Source organism: Trichophyton verrucosum, assembly GCF_000151505.1.
Source record: "Trichophyton verrucosum HKI 0517 chromosome Unknown contig00185_1.f1.exp, whole genome shotgun sequence".
NCBI classification, from domain to species: Eukaryota; Fungi; Ascomycota; class Eurotiomycetes; order Onygenales; family Arthrodermataceae; genus Trichophyton; species Trichophyton verrucosum.
In genome coordinates this window covers 60,324-75,381 of record NW_003315537.1, presented here as the reverse complement: position 1 = coordinate 75,381, position 15,058 = coordinate 60,324, and the positions used below count along the sequence as shown (strand labels likewise).

At 50.5% G+C, this 15,058-nt stretch overlaps 5 protein-coding genes across 5 annotated transcripts; 4 read left to right on the top strand and 1 right to left on the bottom strand.

Moving 5' to 3' along the window:
* Positions 1–1,294: 1,294 nt before the first annotated feature.
* TRV_01904 (uncharacterized protein) lies at positions 1,295–1,699 on the top strand (the record flags this gene model as incomplete). Its single annotated transcript, XM_003023916.1, has 2 exons — positions 1,295–1,354; positions 1,412–1,699. The coding sequence occupies 2 exons, from the start codon at positions 1,295–1,297 to the stop codon at positions 1,697–1,699; spliced, it is 348 nt and encodes a 115-aa protein (XP_003023962.1).
* A 768-nt stretch (positions 1,700–2,467) lies between these two features.
* TRV_01903 (uncharacterized protein) lies at positions 2,468–4,316 on the top strand (the record flags this gene model as incomplete). The annotated part of the gene is made up of 4 exons (XM_003023915.1): positions 2,468–2,591; positions 2,624–2,756; positions 2,820–3,144; positions 3,198–4,316. The coding sequence occupies 4 exons, from the start codon at positions 2,468–2,470 to the stop codon at positions 4,314–4,316; spliced, it is 1,701 nt and encodes a 566-aa protein (XP_003023961.1).
* Positions 4,317–5,454: 1,138 nt separating this feature from the next.
* Positions 5,455–9,899, bottom strand: TRV_01902 (uncharacterized protein; the record flags this gene model as incomplete). The annotated part of the gene is made up of 4 exons (XM_003023914.1): positions 5,455–6,513; positions 6,573–6,932; positions 7,003–9,731; positions 9,794–9,899. The coding sequence occupies 4 exons, from the start codon at positions 9,897–9,899 to the stop codon at positions 5,455–5,457; spliced, it is 4,254 nt and encodes a 1,417-aa protein (XP_003023960.1).
* A 359-nt stretch (positions 9,900–10,258) lies between these two features.
* On the top strand, positions 10,259–10,577 carry TRV_01901 (uncharacterized protein; the record flags this gene model as incomplete). The annotated part of the gene is made up of 2 exons (XM_003023913.1): positions 10,259–10,301; positions 10,393–10,577. 2 exons carry the CDS (start codon positions 10,259–10,261, stop codon positions 10,575–10,577), a joined length of 228 nt encoding a protein of 75 aa, XP_003023959.1.
* Positions 10,578–12,415: 1,838 nt separating this feature from the next.
* Positions 12,416–14,084, top strand: TRV_01900 (uncharacterized protein; the record flags this gene model as incomplete). The annotated part of the gene is made up of 2 exons (XM_003023912.1): positions 12,416–13,231; positions 13,314–14,084. 2 exons carry the CDS (start codon positions 12,416–12,418, stop codon positions 14,082–14,084), a joined length of 1,587 nt encoding a protein of 528 aa, XP_003023958.1.
* Between the last annotated feature and the right edge of the window lie 974 nt (positions 14,085–15,058).

Sequence of the window (15,058 nt, the reverse complement as noted above, 5' to 3'; positions counted from 1 at the left end):
GAAACGTCCGTCTTCGATTGGATTCTTTTTTCCAGGATCCAGGATAGCCTGTATGTACTCCGTACTCCGTACTCCGTTAGCGAATAATGAAGCTTGTCATTCCCTCAAATTCTTTTCCTCCCATCGTTTTCGAGGCGAAAGGCTTGAGTTAGTTATAGTACTCCGTAGTGTCAAAGGACTGGTGAGTGTTGGTGCGAAGGAACGTCTCAGACCACAGGAGAGAAGGCAGACTGGTTCCATATTTTCCCGGTCAATTATTGCTCGCGCCAGACCCGCGCCGGCTGGGCGAGAATTCGGACTGCAAAAAAGCTCCATTTCTGTAAATTAACCAGTCTGCGCCTAAGGACGAAATTTTTCCGTTTTCTTTTTCTCGGTCTATCCTCCCTTTCTCTCTTCCCTGTTGCAAGGTGAGACCTTTTTGCGCTGTTGTGGGATTCTGGTTGGAAAGGGATGCATTATTGGCCTGTTTCTATTTTTATGGCTGGAGCTGACGAATGCGTTCCCCCCCTAAGCTTTTGCTTTGGCTAGTAAGATCGCTTGCTCTTCCGTATGGAGTATAGATAACACGACAGGGTGGTTGGGCTGGCTAGATGCATGACAAGGCGCAGTTGATGCCGTGACAAAGACAAGGGGGCACACCAACAACATCCAACCTCTTCGCCTTGATATGCTGCGGCAGACAGGTCCGCACCCAGCCGTGGGAGGGGGGAGTTGTCGTGTTTGCTTGGTGGCTGGACAAGTTGCGGCACTTCCCCTTTCTTCTCCGTACCTTGTGTATCCAAGACCAAGGCGACCAACTTGCTTTCGTGGCAGGCCGGGCGGTTTAAGCGTTCAAACTGTCAACCACCCAACGGGAAATGGGCCGGATGGCCGGTTAACCAGCGGATTCAGGAAAAAGAAACAACGCTGATGGGTCCGTATTGGCTGTCCGTGGAGCCTGCCCCTGGTCCACTTCGCAATATTATCCAGCGAGCCGCAGGTGAAACCAGAGGAAGATCGACTTTGAAATGCGCCACTAAGGCAAGGCAAAATTACGAATCACAGGGAACCTTTGTGCTTCGTTGTCTAGCCATCGGGTTTTTTTTTTCTGTTGCCGTGTCCACCTTATAAATATTCCCCATCCCTTCTCTGTCTTGCTTCTCCTTTCTTCCTCTCTCCTTTTCCCATATACATCTCCTATCCACGACTTGCAAACAACAGCTGCACTCGAGCACATATCAAATCTCGACCTTCTTAAGACATCCATTTATTCGTCGTCGCGAGTTCAGCGCAACAAGAAAAACCACACATCAAAATGCGTTTCTCTGCTGTTTCCGTCCTTGCCTTGGCTACCCTTGCCATGGCCAACTCTGAGGTATGTCCATGCGTGTATCTTTTGCGGTTTTCCAGCTGCTAACATGTTTTCCTTCAGCTCGACCCAAAGATGTCCATCCTCCCATACACCAGCAGCATGGTCATGACCTCTGCCCCTGCCCCATACCCAACTGGCGGCAGCCCAACTGGCATCCCCGGAACTGGCACTGGCTCTTCCACTATGCCACACAACACAACCAGCACCGCTGAGACCAGCACCCGAACCGGCTCTGGCCCATCCTCTTCCATGACCAGCACCTCCACCTCCACTGGTCTTGCTGCCACCGCCGGCCCAGCCATCGCCGGTGTCATCGGTGGTGCTGCCGTCGTTGCTGCTTTCCTTTAAATGCATTTATTCCTCTGCAATGGGAGAGTTCCCCGTTCCTCTCTCTGGGCCACATTACTCCTTAATCGGTCCTAAGGAACGGAGATAATCAGGACAATATTGACCCTTCCATTATTCTTGTCGTTACTTCTTGCATCCATCAATGTAGACCCTTTTTTCCTGTACTATTTCCCTTTAATCTAATATACCACGCATGTTTACTTCACTCGGCGTTAGGCCCTTTCCCGCGGTTGGGTGGCCTCTGAAATGGAATTGTTTTTTTTTTTTTTTTTTTTTTTTTTTTGGTTCTGGAACAAAAGATCTTTTGTGACGTTGCCATTCATTCGGTCATGGGCTCTTTAATTTTGATCCCTTTCTGGCCCATTGTGACTATTTTTTGTATGTTGGTGATATATGTACACTCCGTAGTTGCTAGAATATAAAGATAGCTTTTATACTTCGATACTTGGCTTAACAAACAAAACAACCCAGCGTTCATGGGGCAACTTGCCTTGGGGATAGACTCTCTCGTTGCCCTGCCGCCAGCTGTTGTTGACAGGAGGGGCACTCTCGCAGCGTGCCAGGGGGGCCCCTCGTCCTCGTCCCTCGCTGCCCCCGGCAACCCGTCCGCCCGCCCTGCGCGGCCGTTCCTCAGCGCCCGGCGTGATGTTGTTGTTGTTCTGTCGCTGCGAGAAACGCGAAATCAACAAGTCGCGGCGCCGTTTTCGTGTCTATTTAACCCTTTTGGGCCTAGCGCCCGTCGCCCCCCAACCTCGCATCAAAACAAACATGACGAAGTTCGACGAAGATCAACCAAAACAACAACAACAACCACGACAACGACAACAACAACGACAACAACACTGCCGCCGACAAACAGCAAACATCAGCGACGCCCAGCAGCCTAAGACAAGCAAGAGGAGAGGATATCGGCACGAAGAGTAGCGACTGCTGCGTGGTACGAAGACGCTGCAGGGTATTTTTTGCTCCCCTCCGCTGCTGTGTTCGTGGAAGAAGAAGCAGCCAGACGCACGCTGACTCTACCCGCCACGCTTGTCACAGCCGAGACGGGAAGATGGTATGACCTCCTGAGGATGATGTCAAGCACGCGGCATGGCTAACAGTCTCTCTAGGCTTCCAGCTTGAAGCGTTTGGCCAGGGAGCATGCCTCGCTCCATCACAAGGGCCTCCCGCCATATTACTGCTTTCCCAGCTCCAACCCTGCCGGCCCAGATAGCTTGACGCAGCTCACTGTGCTGCTTACCGGGCCATCGGGGACCCCCTACTCGCAGGGACTTTGGCGTCTGCAGCTTCGTCTGCCGGAAGACTACCCCGCAAGCCCGCCAAAGGCGTTTTTCAAGACGCGGATATGGCACCCGAATGTCGAGGAATCAACCGGCGCCGTCTGTGTGGACACGCTAAAGAGAGACTGGGATCCAAAGCTTACACTGAGTGATATCCTTATCGTAAGTGTCCTTTGCTCTTGACGGACTGAGAATGTGCTAATGGCTGGCTCTAGACGATATCGTGTCTTTTGATACATCCAAACCCTGATTCGGCACTAAACGCCACTGCCGGTGCTTTGCTACAGGAAAACTACGAGTCATTCGCTCGGCAGGCCAAGCTGATGACCTCTATCCATGCTCCTATCCCAGCAGATATGAAAGACCAAGTGAATGAAGCCAAAAGAGATGACAGCGTTACTGCCAGTTCAACTGGTGAAGAACAAAACGTCTCGAACAGTGACGTGCCAGTGCAGACAGTCATCATGAAACGAAAACAGCAATCAACCCCACCATTACCGGAAGAGCAACAGCCTGCTTCGGAACACCAGCAAGTGAATCAGCCAACTGAGGACTCAGATTCGGATGCAGACGCGGACTCGGATTCAGAAAACTCAGCATCCAAGGAGAATGATCCAACACTTTCAAGTTCTCCTGTCATAATGCCTGTCCGCAGCCCACGTAGCGTCCTTGAGAAACGTCCCCTATCCGTCCTTTCTGTGGCAGAGGAACCAGAGCTCGTTCTGGTAAATGATTCATCCGACGACGAAGATGGCGCAGATCAGCCGCCAGAGTTCAGTGGTATGACAGCCTCGGAAAAGAACGTAGCAGCCAACAGCCCCGACTTCGCAACTACCATACGCAGAAACAGGTCAAATTCAAAACATCAACACCAACACCCACACCAACACCAACATAACATTCCGTCTTTAAATGATCAGTCACTCCTTCTCCAACCTCGGCGAAAAGCTCCTAAACTCTCCGATTCGACAGCGAAGCGGTCGTGCATTAATATGGTCCCAGTCAGCGTCTTGGCTCCAGCGAAGACAACGGCTGAGAGGAAGCGAAGCTCCGCCGGGTCAGACGGTGGCAATTACGCGAATGCGAAACCGCTCAGCCCAATCATAAGTGCCGCTACGACCACCATGACCACAAAGGAGACAAACATGAAGCAGGCCGGTGGTCCAGCACCATTCCTGACAAGTAAAGTCGAAGCCTCGTTTTCAATGGACGATAAACTGTCTGTTCGAAGCAGCCTTGCGCCCCTTCCCCTGGCTAGGAAACCGCAACACCAACATACCTTGAGTAACCTAACGGTCAGACCGAAGCCCCGGACGGGTCTTAGGAGGTTGTAATTGATGGTGTTTCTGCAGCGACTTTTGTTTCATCCATCGTTTTTCTCCCTCCCCTGCATTGAGACATGCATACATATTTAACGAGAGCAATTGGTTTTTACTTACGATTATGATAATGATGGATTGGGATGGATTGGTCTGGCATAGTTACGGGTTGGTGGATGCAATTGCGTTATTTGGGATGAACTGTAAATGGCTACTTGGCTATATTGTGCTTGCCGTAGTTAAAGGCAATAATATGCCACGATAATCAATCAACTAAACTAGTACCTAGGCGGTCCTTTAATCGACGTTTTTTACAAAAGAGCTGAGTTAACGAGTGACTATTTTTGTATTAGGACTGACTGACTGACTATAGAAACATTAAGTCGCAGCATTGATAACAAGCCGGGGGTTTAACGATAATAATGGTAATAACAATGTCACAATGTAACAGATCGATAAGGACAAAAAGACACCATATTAGATAAACAGCTTGTTGCCAACACAACACACACTCCCTTGTGGCCAAATTGGTAAAAATGCAAGAGCAAATGCGTATAACTTATATTTTTTTTGGCGAGAGGATTTGTAGATGGGGTGGGTAGTCGTCCTGGAAATCGAGGGGTACTGGCGCAAAGGGACTTCTCCTATTCCTCCCTTTCATTATATGGTTCAAGTCGAGTGCGTTCTGCTCCAGATTCGGGAACACCTTTCCAGGCACGATAAGGGGGTGATGTATCATGACCAGATACCATAAAAAGATAAAAAGGACAAAAGCAGATAACGCCCGCAATGAGTATCCGATACCGATGATGAAGTAAAAGAGCGACATGTGTGATTCGGATCACACTGAGGAAACACAGATCGATTGCTGTTAATGAGCGGAATTCATCTTGGATAAATAAAGGTAGTATTGAACGTCCCGGAAACAATTTGATCGACAGTGGAAGCCACTGCCAATGTCATATTTTGATAGGAGTGTTTTCGACCAACCGCAATGGTGGGATTGAAATCCGATCCATTACTTGAGGTCGGCCCAATGATCGTATTCTTTTTTTTGTCTTACAAAGCGTAAGGGTTCATAGATCGAATAGTCAAGCAACTGTGAAGGATTATTAGTAATGGGATCATTAGAAGCAGTAGAGTAGAGTAAAACTTACGGTGGGCTCTTGCTGAGATCGATCTTGAGAATGATTGGAACGCGGGTCAGTTCCCTGACATCCTGGATATACTCGCCGTCCTCTTCGCGCAATTCGAAAAGATCGCCATATTTCTCTTTTGGACTCAACTCGACAATTTCACCATCCTCGCCGTCCTCGCCATTCTGGGTATTCTTAGCATTTTCGCCACCCTCGGCATCTTCATCATTAGTAGTCTCGCCCGCAGTGGTTGCAATTCTGGGGTCGGATTGAGTACGGTGAGGTGGGTGTGCAGGACCATTTCGTGGAGATGGTGGCATGCTCTGTGTGGAACGGTCTGGAGAGTTGAGAGATACCCCGGCGAAGGAGTCAGTGAGGGCATCCTCATCATCGTCAAACAAAGCATCAACATCATTTGGAGAGACAGTGTTGGTCTCGGTGCTGATTCGCTGGGCTTCTTCCCTCTCCTGTTCTCTCTTTCGAGCTTCCTCCGCTTCACGGGCAGCAGCAGCCTGGCTAGCGGCACGTCCGCTGAGAGTTGACTTGGGACGCTCATCCTCGGGGATGTAGGTAGAGGACGGAACGCCCTTCTCCCAGTACAACTCTAGGACGCGGTCATCCTTGCGGAACTCTGCCTTCTTAAGAGGGAGTTGGTCACAGTGAACACGCTTCTCACAGCCATACTCGGGAATCAAAACGTCAAAGGCAGACTCGTATACGCAGAGAACGATTCCCTCGGCAATGAGGTCGCCATCAATTTCTTTTCTCTTCCTCTCCATGGCGTGGCACGCTTCAAAGTGCACACTCTGCTCCTGTGCATTTTGAGCAGAGTCTTTCCTGCTGTTAAGGTAGTTAAGTGCCTTGTAGTCTAATTCATCTTGCCACTCTGTTGTTCCTGCCAATGCTGCCTCTAGCTGTCTGTGGACAACAATGTCGGCATAGCGACGGGATGGGTTAGTGAAGTGAGTGTAAAGTGATAAGTTGAGCATGTAGTGAGAACGGTGCTCTTCCCGGACAGTTGGAGGGGTGTAATATTTTCCACGGCTCAAAGTTTTGAGCAAGAGCGTTTCCATACTCTAGAAAAATCATGTTAATCCAGTGGCTGTTGTGAATAGTGATGATGGGGAGACCATACCTTTCGCACGTCATCATTTTCCACCTTGAAAAGACTGTTCTGCAGTGTGCCACTGCTAGTAGGATCAATGTTGTACCCAAGTTTGGACATGCGCTCGACAAAGGTGCCTAGGCGTCTAAAGTTGGGCGAAGCCTGTCGGCGGAGAAGGGCATGCTCAGGGAAGGCCTCAAAGATCTTCCTCGCAACATAATGATTAGCCATGTAAGTGAGCTCGTCAATAGCTTCACGACCTGGGGAGGAATTAAATATGTTCTGCTGGACAGGAACATTCTCGTCATCAAGCTGGTATAAGAGGCGGAGAGGGCGCAATTTCTCCGCACGGTGTCCAAGACGAGCATCGCGAAGTTTGTTAGAGACATCCTATGAAAGTAGGGATTTAGTAAGACCGTCTTGGTTTACATGAATAGTATGATAGACAGTGGATACTTACAACCAACATCTTGATGTCCTTGACGGAGACACCATTGACTTCAACTTGCCCAGTCCCCTTGATGATCTTATCGAGCTCGGCATAACTTAGCTTTCCTTTGCTATTGATAATACTCTTGCCAATCCAGGGCTGATCGACAATCTTTCCAGACTCAACAACAACTTGGAGCAGGACGCTCACAGCGAGGCGATCGTTTCCAGGCAAGAGAGCCATGACTTTCTGGGCCAAGTGTGGCGGGAGCATGTCCACAATGCGATTCATCAAAAAGGCGCTGGACACACGCTTCTTAGCTTCGCGTTCGACCGCACCGCTAGGATCAACAAAGCGAGAGACATCAGCAACATGGATACCAATCTCTACTGTCTTGTCGTCAAGTCGTCTAATATGGAAGGCATTGTCCATTGCCTTGCCTCCATTGGGATCAACAGTGAAAACGTTGTATTCACGGAAATCCGTGCGGGAAGCAAGGGACTGGGGTTCCTCTTGTCCGATGGACCAATCTTCGAATCCAACCTTGTCAAGAACAGAGGCCGGGAAATCATCGGCAGCAAAGTTGTTGTCTCTAAGCAAGGCATCAATCTCAACCTTCAGGTTGCCCATTGGACCAAGCTGCTCGCAAAGGGTTCCAAATGGATGGAGCGAGGTGATGGGCCATCGCTTGACAGTAGCAACGAAAATAGTGTTTGCATAATCTGCGTGACGGTCAACGAAGTCACGAGGTGCCTGTTCAGTTGGAATAGCGATCAAAGGTACACGCTTGTCGGTGGGCTTGAACCAAACAATCTTTGGTCGTTCCTGGTGGCGCTCATGCTGAGGACGTCCAGAGTAGCCGTCTCTGGCCTGTCTTTCTGCTTCCTGCTTTTCCTTGGTTGCCTGGCTGCTGGGTCGAAGGAGTCCCAAGGAGCCAGCGAAGATCTGGTGGGCCGCACGGTCAACGACAGCGATGATATGACCTGCGTACAAGGGTTTGTGCTCATCGCTGATCTCATCTTCTTCGACAAGAAGCAAGCTCTGACCTTCGACTTCGACGTCATCATTCTTCTTCTGGGTGGGACGCTGGCGAAGACTACCTCTGCGGCGAATGCTACCGTCAGGGCCAATTTGCTGGATGTCAGCAGTAGCATTGGAGTCGGAGCGGCCACCTCGGTCAAGACCAGCTGTGCTTCCGCTTCTGGTATCAATATCCTTGCGCTTCTTCTTTTCTTCCTTTTCGCGCTTCTGGCTCCAGACTTCATCAACATCAAGGAGCTCGACGGCAACAAGATCGCCCTCGAGAGCTCGATTTCTGTCCTTGCTACCGCAGATGAAGATATCAGCGTCAAGATCAGAACAGGTAACATATGCGTCTGAACGGTTTTTCTTGTTTACGCGAAGGATGCCAGTGACCAGCTTGCCCTCCTCGAAGAGATCAGGAAGCATTGTCTGAGCAAGGTATGGAGTGAACAGAGTTTTGCGATTCTGCTGTGCCTGCGTTTGCGATTGCTGTTGTGGCTGAGAGGCTTGCTGCTGACCAACCAATTGCAGGTTCTGTGGCAAGGAACCGAGCTGTCCGCTCTGCAAGGCTTGGAGTTGTGCCAGTTGAAGGGCATTATTGTGAAGTAACTGCTGTTGTTGGCCCTGGTACATCTGAGGCAAGACAACTTGACCCTGAGGAAGCTGGAAAAGCTGCTGGGTATTGGGGAATTGGAAAGCGGACATGGAGCTAACAGATCCCCTGGAACGGTGACCTGGCTGGAAGCCGTTACCACTTTGCTGTGGCTGGGGAGAGAGGCCACCAAGGCTGGCTCGGGGGTCCTGGTTGCCACTGCCACTGCTGGCAGTGTTTGGTGCACCTCCCTGCTGGCGCCAGTTGCTGTCAAAGTTTCTTGAGCCGCTGCGTCCATGGCTGGCGTGACTGGTTCTTCGTCCAGCATCAGGTCCAGGTGAGCCGGAAGATTCACCGCCTTGGGGGAACTGGAACGAGGGGTTATTTCTCCCGGAGTACTGGCGAGCACCACCTACAGCCATGGACTGGCTGCGTAGATGAGCATTACGGATATTTCCAGAGCGTTGGACACCAAGTCCTGCTGCCAGAGGGGAAGATGCCGGTACTGCGGGGCCAGCGACTTCTGCTGGCTTGTCATCATTGGCGTCACCCTGACCCTGGCCCTGGCCTTGACTTGCAGAAGAAGGTGAAGCTCCAGCACCTCCTGGGATGGGGAACTTGAAGGCGCCGGCGGTCTGCCTTTGCTGAGCCAATTCCGCGGCCCTTCTGGCTTCGGGTAAAGCGAGCGAGTGTCGACGATGGTGGCTTCCTCCGGCAGGAACAGCCCCCCTGCGAGATTGGCTGTTATTGTTATTATTGCTATTGTTGGTATTGTTGTTGTTTTCGCGGCCTTGGCCTCCACGGCTCTGTGCGTTTTCACCGTACTGAGAACCAGACGCCCCGGAAGATGGGGCGGGCGGTGGTCCCATGCCAACATTTGGCAGGGCCGATTGATTACGGCGATGAGAGGACTGGCCGGGGACTCCAAGCTGCTGTTGGCCTTGCATTTGAGGGAATTGAAAACCTACGGGCATGACACCTTGGCCTTGCATTTGGGGATAGGCAAGGGGCTGCATCTGCTGCATCTGTTGCTGGGGTATCATGCCGATATTCAAGAACTGCTGATTTTGTTGTTGCTGGGCGGCAATTTGCTGCTGGTGTTGCTGGAGAACTTCAATTTGCTGTTGTAGAGCAAGTTGTTCCACTATTCAGAATGGGTTAGCCCACGGTATCTCTCCTATGGAGTGAATGTTATAGCCTACGTACTAATTAATGGGGTCATTTCCGAGGGGCTGCGTCGATGGCCAATGTGAATGGGGCGGCCATTCGCCCTGGGAGGGCCAGAATTGCCCTGGGAACCCTGGGAATCCATAACGACAGAAACTTTTTTCTTCCGGTGCTACTGACAAAGTCCAAAAAAAAAGGGAACAAATGTCCCAATTGAGTTATGTCCGGTAACGCGGTAAGGAGACTAGAGAAGGTAGTCTACTCGACAACCAAAAGCACCACAGAAGTGAGCTGATCCTGGCGTTTGTCTGTCAAGTGAGGCGAGTTAGAATTAAGCTGACCATGCCACTGAAGAGCAATGAGTACTGCCAACAGTTTTTTTTTTTTATCACAAACGATGGGATTCAAAGTGCTAAGGGGTAAATTAAAAAAAAAAAAAAAGAAGGCGGAGGACTGAGAGAAAGGGTATCTCCGTGATCGAGCAGATAAAAACAAGTATCAAGTATGCCGTATTCTGTGAATGTGATCCAAGATGTGTGTGCAAGTGGTATGTGAGTGTGTCAATGTGTGCAGTTTGTTTTTAGTATGCTGTGTGTCTCTCGTTTGTTTATGTTGACTCGGAGCCAAATTATGCAAAGCTTCTGGGAAGGAATGGACAGGAAGAAGGGCCGTAGAAGCTGAGGATGCAGGGAAGGAAGCAGCTGGCGGAGGAGAAGTAGACGAAGCAGACGAAGAAGAAGAAGCAAAAGGCAGCCTTTTCAGCGTCTCTTCGTTCGTCGTCTTCTTCCTCTTCTTCTGCGGATTTGTCTTGCTGCTTGGCTGATGATCTCTGCCCCGGCTTGACGCTGGGTGGGTGGTAGTGGTGCTGGTGCTGGTGATGGTGGAGAGAGCTCCGACGAGGCCACACCACAGCGTAGCAAGCTTGCACCCCCAGGAGGTCGACGGGAGCTCGGACAAGGGACTGAGCTCGTCTCCGGCGCTTGATCTCGGGCAGACGAGAGTGCGTAGGCTGTATAGCAGCACCAGTTGAATGAGGGTGGATTGTTGGGCGTGGGGGAGGCGACAGGAGGCGAACGAGGACGGCCGTCCGAGACACCAACAAAAGGAGAGGCTAACAAGCCGGCAGACACAGGCAAAGGAGAGACGGCCAGGATGCGGATGCGGCCAACGACAGCAACGACGTATGAACAAGAACAGGAATGAAGAAGAAGAAGAAGAAGAAGAGAGGGGAAGAGGAAGAGAGGAAGAGAGGGTGGTTGATGGAGGAGGTGACGGGAGCGAGGTTGACGGCGGCGGCGACGGTTTTTTAGGAGGTTTTTGTTGTTCCCGTTTAGGCTTGGGGGGGCAAAGGGCCAGGGCTTGGCGGGCAGCGCAGACTTACTTTGCTCTACTTAGACAGACGAGACAGACGTCAGAGCCAGCCGGCAGCGAGCCTGACTGCGGGCTGATTAAAGGCTGATTAATGCGGATTACTAGGCGGGTGTTGGGAGAGGTGATTCGACGGGAGGGAGGGGAGGTTATTAGGATAGGGTAAGGAGTCGGTTGTTGTGCTGGTGGTTTGCTAGGTAACTAAGGAGTCGGTGGTAGGTGATGATGATGGGTTCAACGGTTGGAACGAAGGGACAAGGAGGAAACGGTGAAGTGCGGGTGGCAGAGGGAAGAGAGCAGGAAGAGCGTCTACGCTGGAATCTACGCCGTTTTATATCTACTCTGGCAGGACGGCATTGGGACAGCTGACGGCCGTTGAGACAGGCCGAGTTGGTGATGCAATGGCGCTGGCGTGTCGGCTTGGGCTGTTGGATCGCCTCAAGACGAGCCACTGGAACGGCTATGCGTCTAATCACAGTTTATCCCTTTTCGTCTGAATGTAGCTGGCCTCCCCTCGCAGTCACTGTCGATGTCATCGTGGCTGTCAGTATCGCTGTCAATAATGTCGCTGTTGTTGTTGTTGTGTTGATATCAAGTGTTGATTGCTATGGAGCCTGCTTAGTTATCTGATCATCGCGCTTGGTTATCTTTTTTTTATTTTTTTCCCTGCGCAGCCAAAGCGTCGGGACTTCAACCAACTTCAACTCTTCAACCTCGACGAGACGGCGGCGACAACACAACCAAGAGCAGCCCCAGGAAAACGCTGCAACAGTGGTTGGCGGTAAGTTCACCCCCATTGGAACTACGGGATGTGTGTGTTTTACTAACTCCCGTTTTCAGCAGAGGTCGCCTGTTGCGTGGATCGTTTCGTCATAGCCCTACTCTCCCTCCTCCTCCGTTCTCGATAAAAGGCTGGCAACCCCCCCCGTTGTCTGGCCCTGCCCCGCAAGAAGAACACCTCCCACCTCCTTTCGGGGGAGAATCCCCTTCGAGCCTGGGGTTGGCCTGGGAAATAGCTCTCTACTGCGGCTCTTTAATTCAGTCCCGCCATTGTTGCTGGGCAGTTCCAATTGTGTCCTTTAACACTACGCCATTGCTGCTCCTCCGTCGGTTGGCTGTCTGATTTAGACTACGCTCATAGCAGCTAACGGCTGGCGTTCCCTGGGTCGCTTTGCTCTTCTGCGTGTCTGAATTGTTTGTCTCGGGCCCCGGGAAAAGGCAAATTGGACACGTCGCCGCCCACTCCCTAGACGCGTCATCGAATTTGGATATTAAAGTGCAACCAGCCAAATCATGGTTCGCGTGAACACTCTTGCTCATCGTGCGCCTGACAGCCCTAGTAGACAGCTCCTGCAGGACTTGACCAGGGATCTAGAACAGGTTCGCATACATGGCGAAGAATTAAAACTTGTCAAAGCTTACGAGAGCCGGACTTTCTACGAGAAGCTTGATCGGATAGATCGGGAGAGAGAAGAGGTTCACACCAGCGCGCTCAATGCCGCGGCGGCAAAGCGTGACCAGAGAAGGCTACAGGCAGAGGAGACGCTGCGACTTCATCTGCAGGCGGTAGAGGAAGAACGCAGACGGAAAGAAGAAGCTGAGAGACGGCGACAGGAGAAGATCAGGCAAGAAAAGGAGGAAAAAGAGCGGAAGGAGAGAGAAGAGGCTGCCAGGCTCGAAGCAGAGCGCAAAGCAAAGGAAGCAGAGAAAGCTAGACAGGCCGAAGAAGCCGAGAAGGCAAAGAAGGCCGCCGAGGAAGAGAAGGCGCGACTTCAGCGGGAAAAAGCCGAGCAAGAGAAGAAGAAGGCGGACAACGAATCGAGAATCAAAGCAGAAGAGGAGGCAAAACGGAAAGCAGCCGAGGCAAAAGAACAACAAGCGGTGACGAAACAGGCAGCTCTTGGTATCAATCATCGGACCCAGCAGGAAATCCAAGAGCATGAACGCTACCTGAAGTTACATGCTCATCTGAAGGAGTTCCGGTCCTACATGAGAGCCCAGACAAAGTCAAACGCCATCCTGAAGCAGCATATGGGTGACATGCGCAGAACTATCCGAAAGTGTGTCGGCCAATTGGTAGCAGACGATAAGACAGCAAATCAGAAACCCGTAAGTACCGCCTTTTCCCTAACAGGCAATCACTCGAATGAGATTACTGACTAATTCTCTTTCTTTTTTCAATTTTATGCAGACAAGGGAAATCGCGGCGATTTTGAAGAAGGCGCAGGAACTAGCAGAACCCAGCGTAGATATACGGCAATTCATCGCGTTTCCTCCCCCGAACATTGCAAATGCCGAAAACCCACAGGTCCCGGCTCTCTGGGTATACCTGCTGAACATCCTCGCGAAATCCGTCCTTGCACAACTTATGGCTGAAGCAGGCGTGACTACAAAATGCGCCGAACCACTAGGTGTGCTTACAGCCCAGATATTCTCTATGGATGCCTTTTGCTACCAAGGCCAATCCATGATCGACATTCTCCTGGCAAAATACAGATTCCTCTGTCCTGTGCTCTGGGGCTTCTATGGAGACCAATCAACCGATCAAGGAAAAGCAGCGATTGGTTGGTTCAGAGAAGAGAAGAACGGTCCATTCATAAGCGCTCAGCTCCACGAGGAGCGCATGACAGGCCTAGGAGCCGGATACGCAGCCATAGCATTACGAAACTTTGCTAAAAGTCCGCGTCAAAACCCTTATCCCAACAGCAATTTCTGGAAGTCACTTTCGTATATCGTCAACGTGCCTCCCGCAGAAGTGCAAGATACGCATCTTGTCGTGCTAACGGCCATGCTGCGGTATTCTGCACCCCGCATCGTTAATTTCTGGGGTGACATGGGTGTTTTGGCGCTAAGGCAAGCTATCGTTTTGTTCCCTGCAAAGCTTCCTCGCAAGTCAACGCAAAGAGCCATGGTTGAGGACCTACGAGATATACTTGCCAGGGAGAAACGCATAATCATTTAGCCACTCGACATTATTACCTCGATGTTTTATTTGCGAACGGTCACTTTTTTGCATCATATTAGCGAGCGATTTTGCTGCACATTTTTAATTACATGGCTTGCATTTAACGCTACGTCGGACTGGCCGTCGACTCAGCCACGATCTACAATTCACATACATACGCATCTACTGTGTGTAGCCATATAATTCCCCTCGGGTACCTCGCGACAAACCACCAGCGCCTCATCGCATCGTCACAGGCGCATACATCGCCCGCAAACATTCGACTTATCTAGCACCCAGCTCAAACCGTTTAGCCAGAATAACTTTACGCTTTGCGTGGCCAATATTCTTGCGCTAGTCCATTACCTTGGTGTACATTACGGAGTATTAGAGTCTGGGTTTTATTTTAGTTATTTTCTTTTCGATTCTCTTGTTGGTATTTTTCTCTCGGAGGAGTACGGTTAACTGGACCCGCGGGGCATTGGCCACTGGATATGATTTTTCTGATCAAGGGGGGAAATATAAATATGGGGTGAATTTACTGCACCTTGATGTTCGTTCGTTTTAATAGAATACTCAATTTACTTCGTACCTTTTTTCAAAACTTTTATGCATTGCATTCAAGCTACAAAGCCAAGTAAAATCCAGCCTATGGTTACTGAGAACTCTGCTCTCTTTAGACAAATATCCCTGTCTGCGAGAAACGGATAATATGATATTCATGTAGATTCTCCAATATCTATCTCTGTATAAGTATCGTCCACCCATGATCATGTATCACATTTACCGTACTTACGTATACTCGATGAAAGTCGATGAGGCCAATTCTAGCTATTGCCAGATAGTGTTAAGCTCAATCAAGTGGGGACAGAGAAAGCTAAACGGCGAAGGTTTGAGCCGCATGCTATGGGTCCACATGTCGATATGGGAGTACAACATGCTTGTCGAGAATATACACATCTAGAGGGCCTGATAAAAGCTAAGTACAAAAA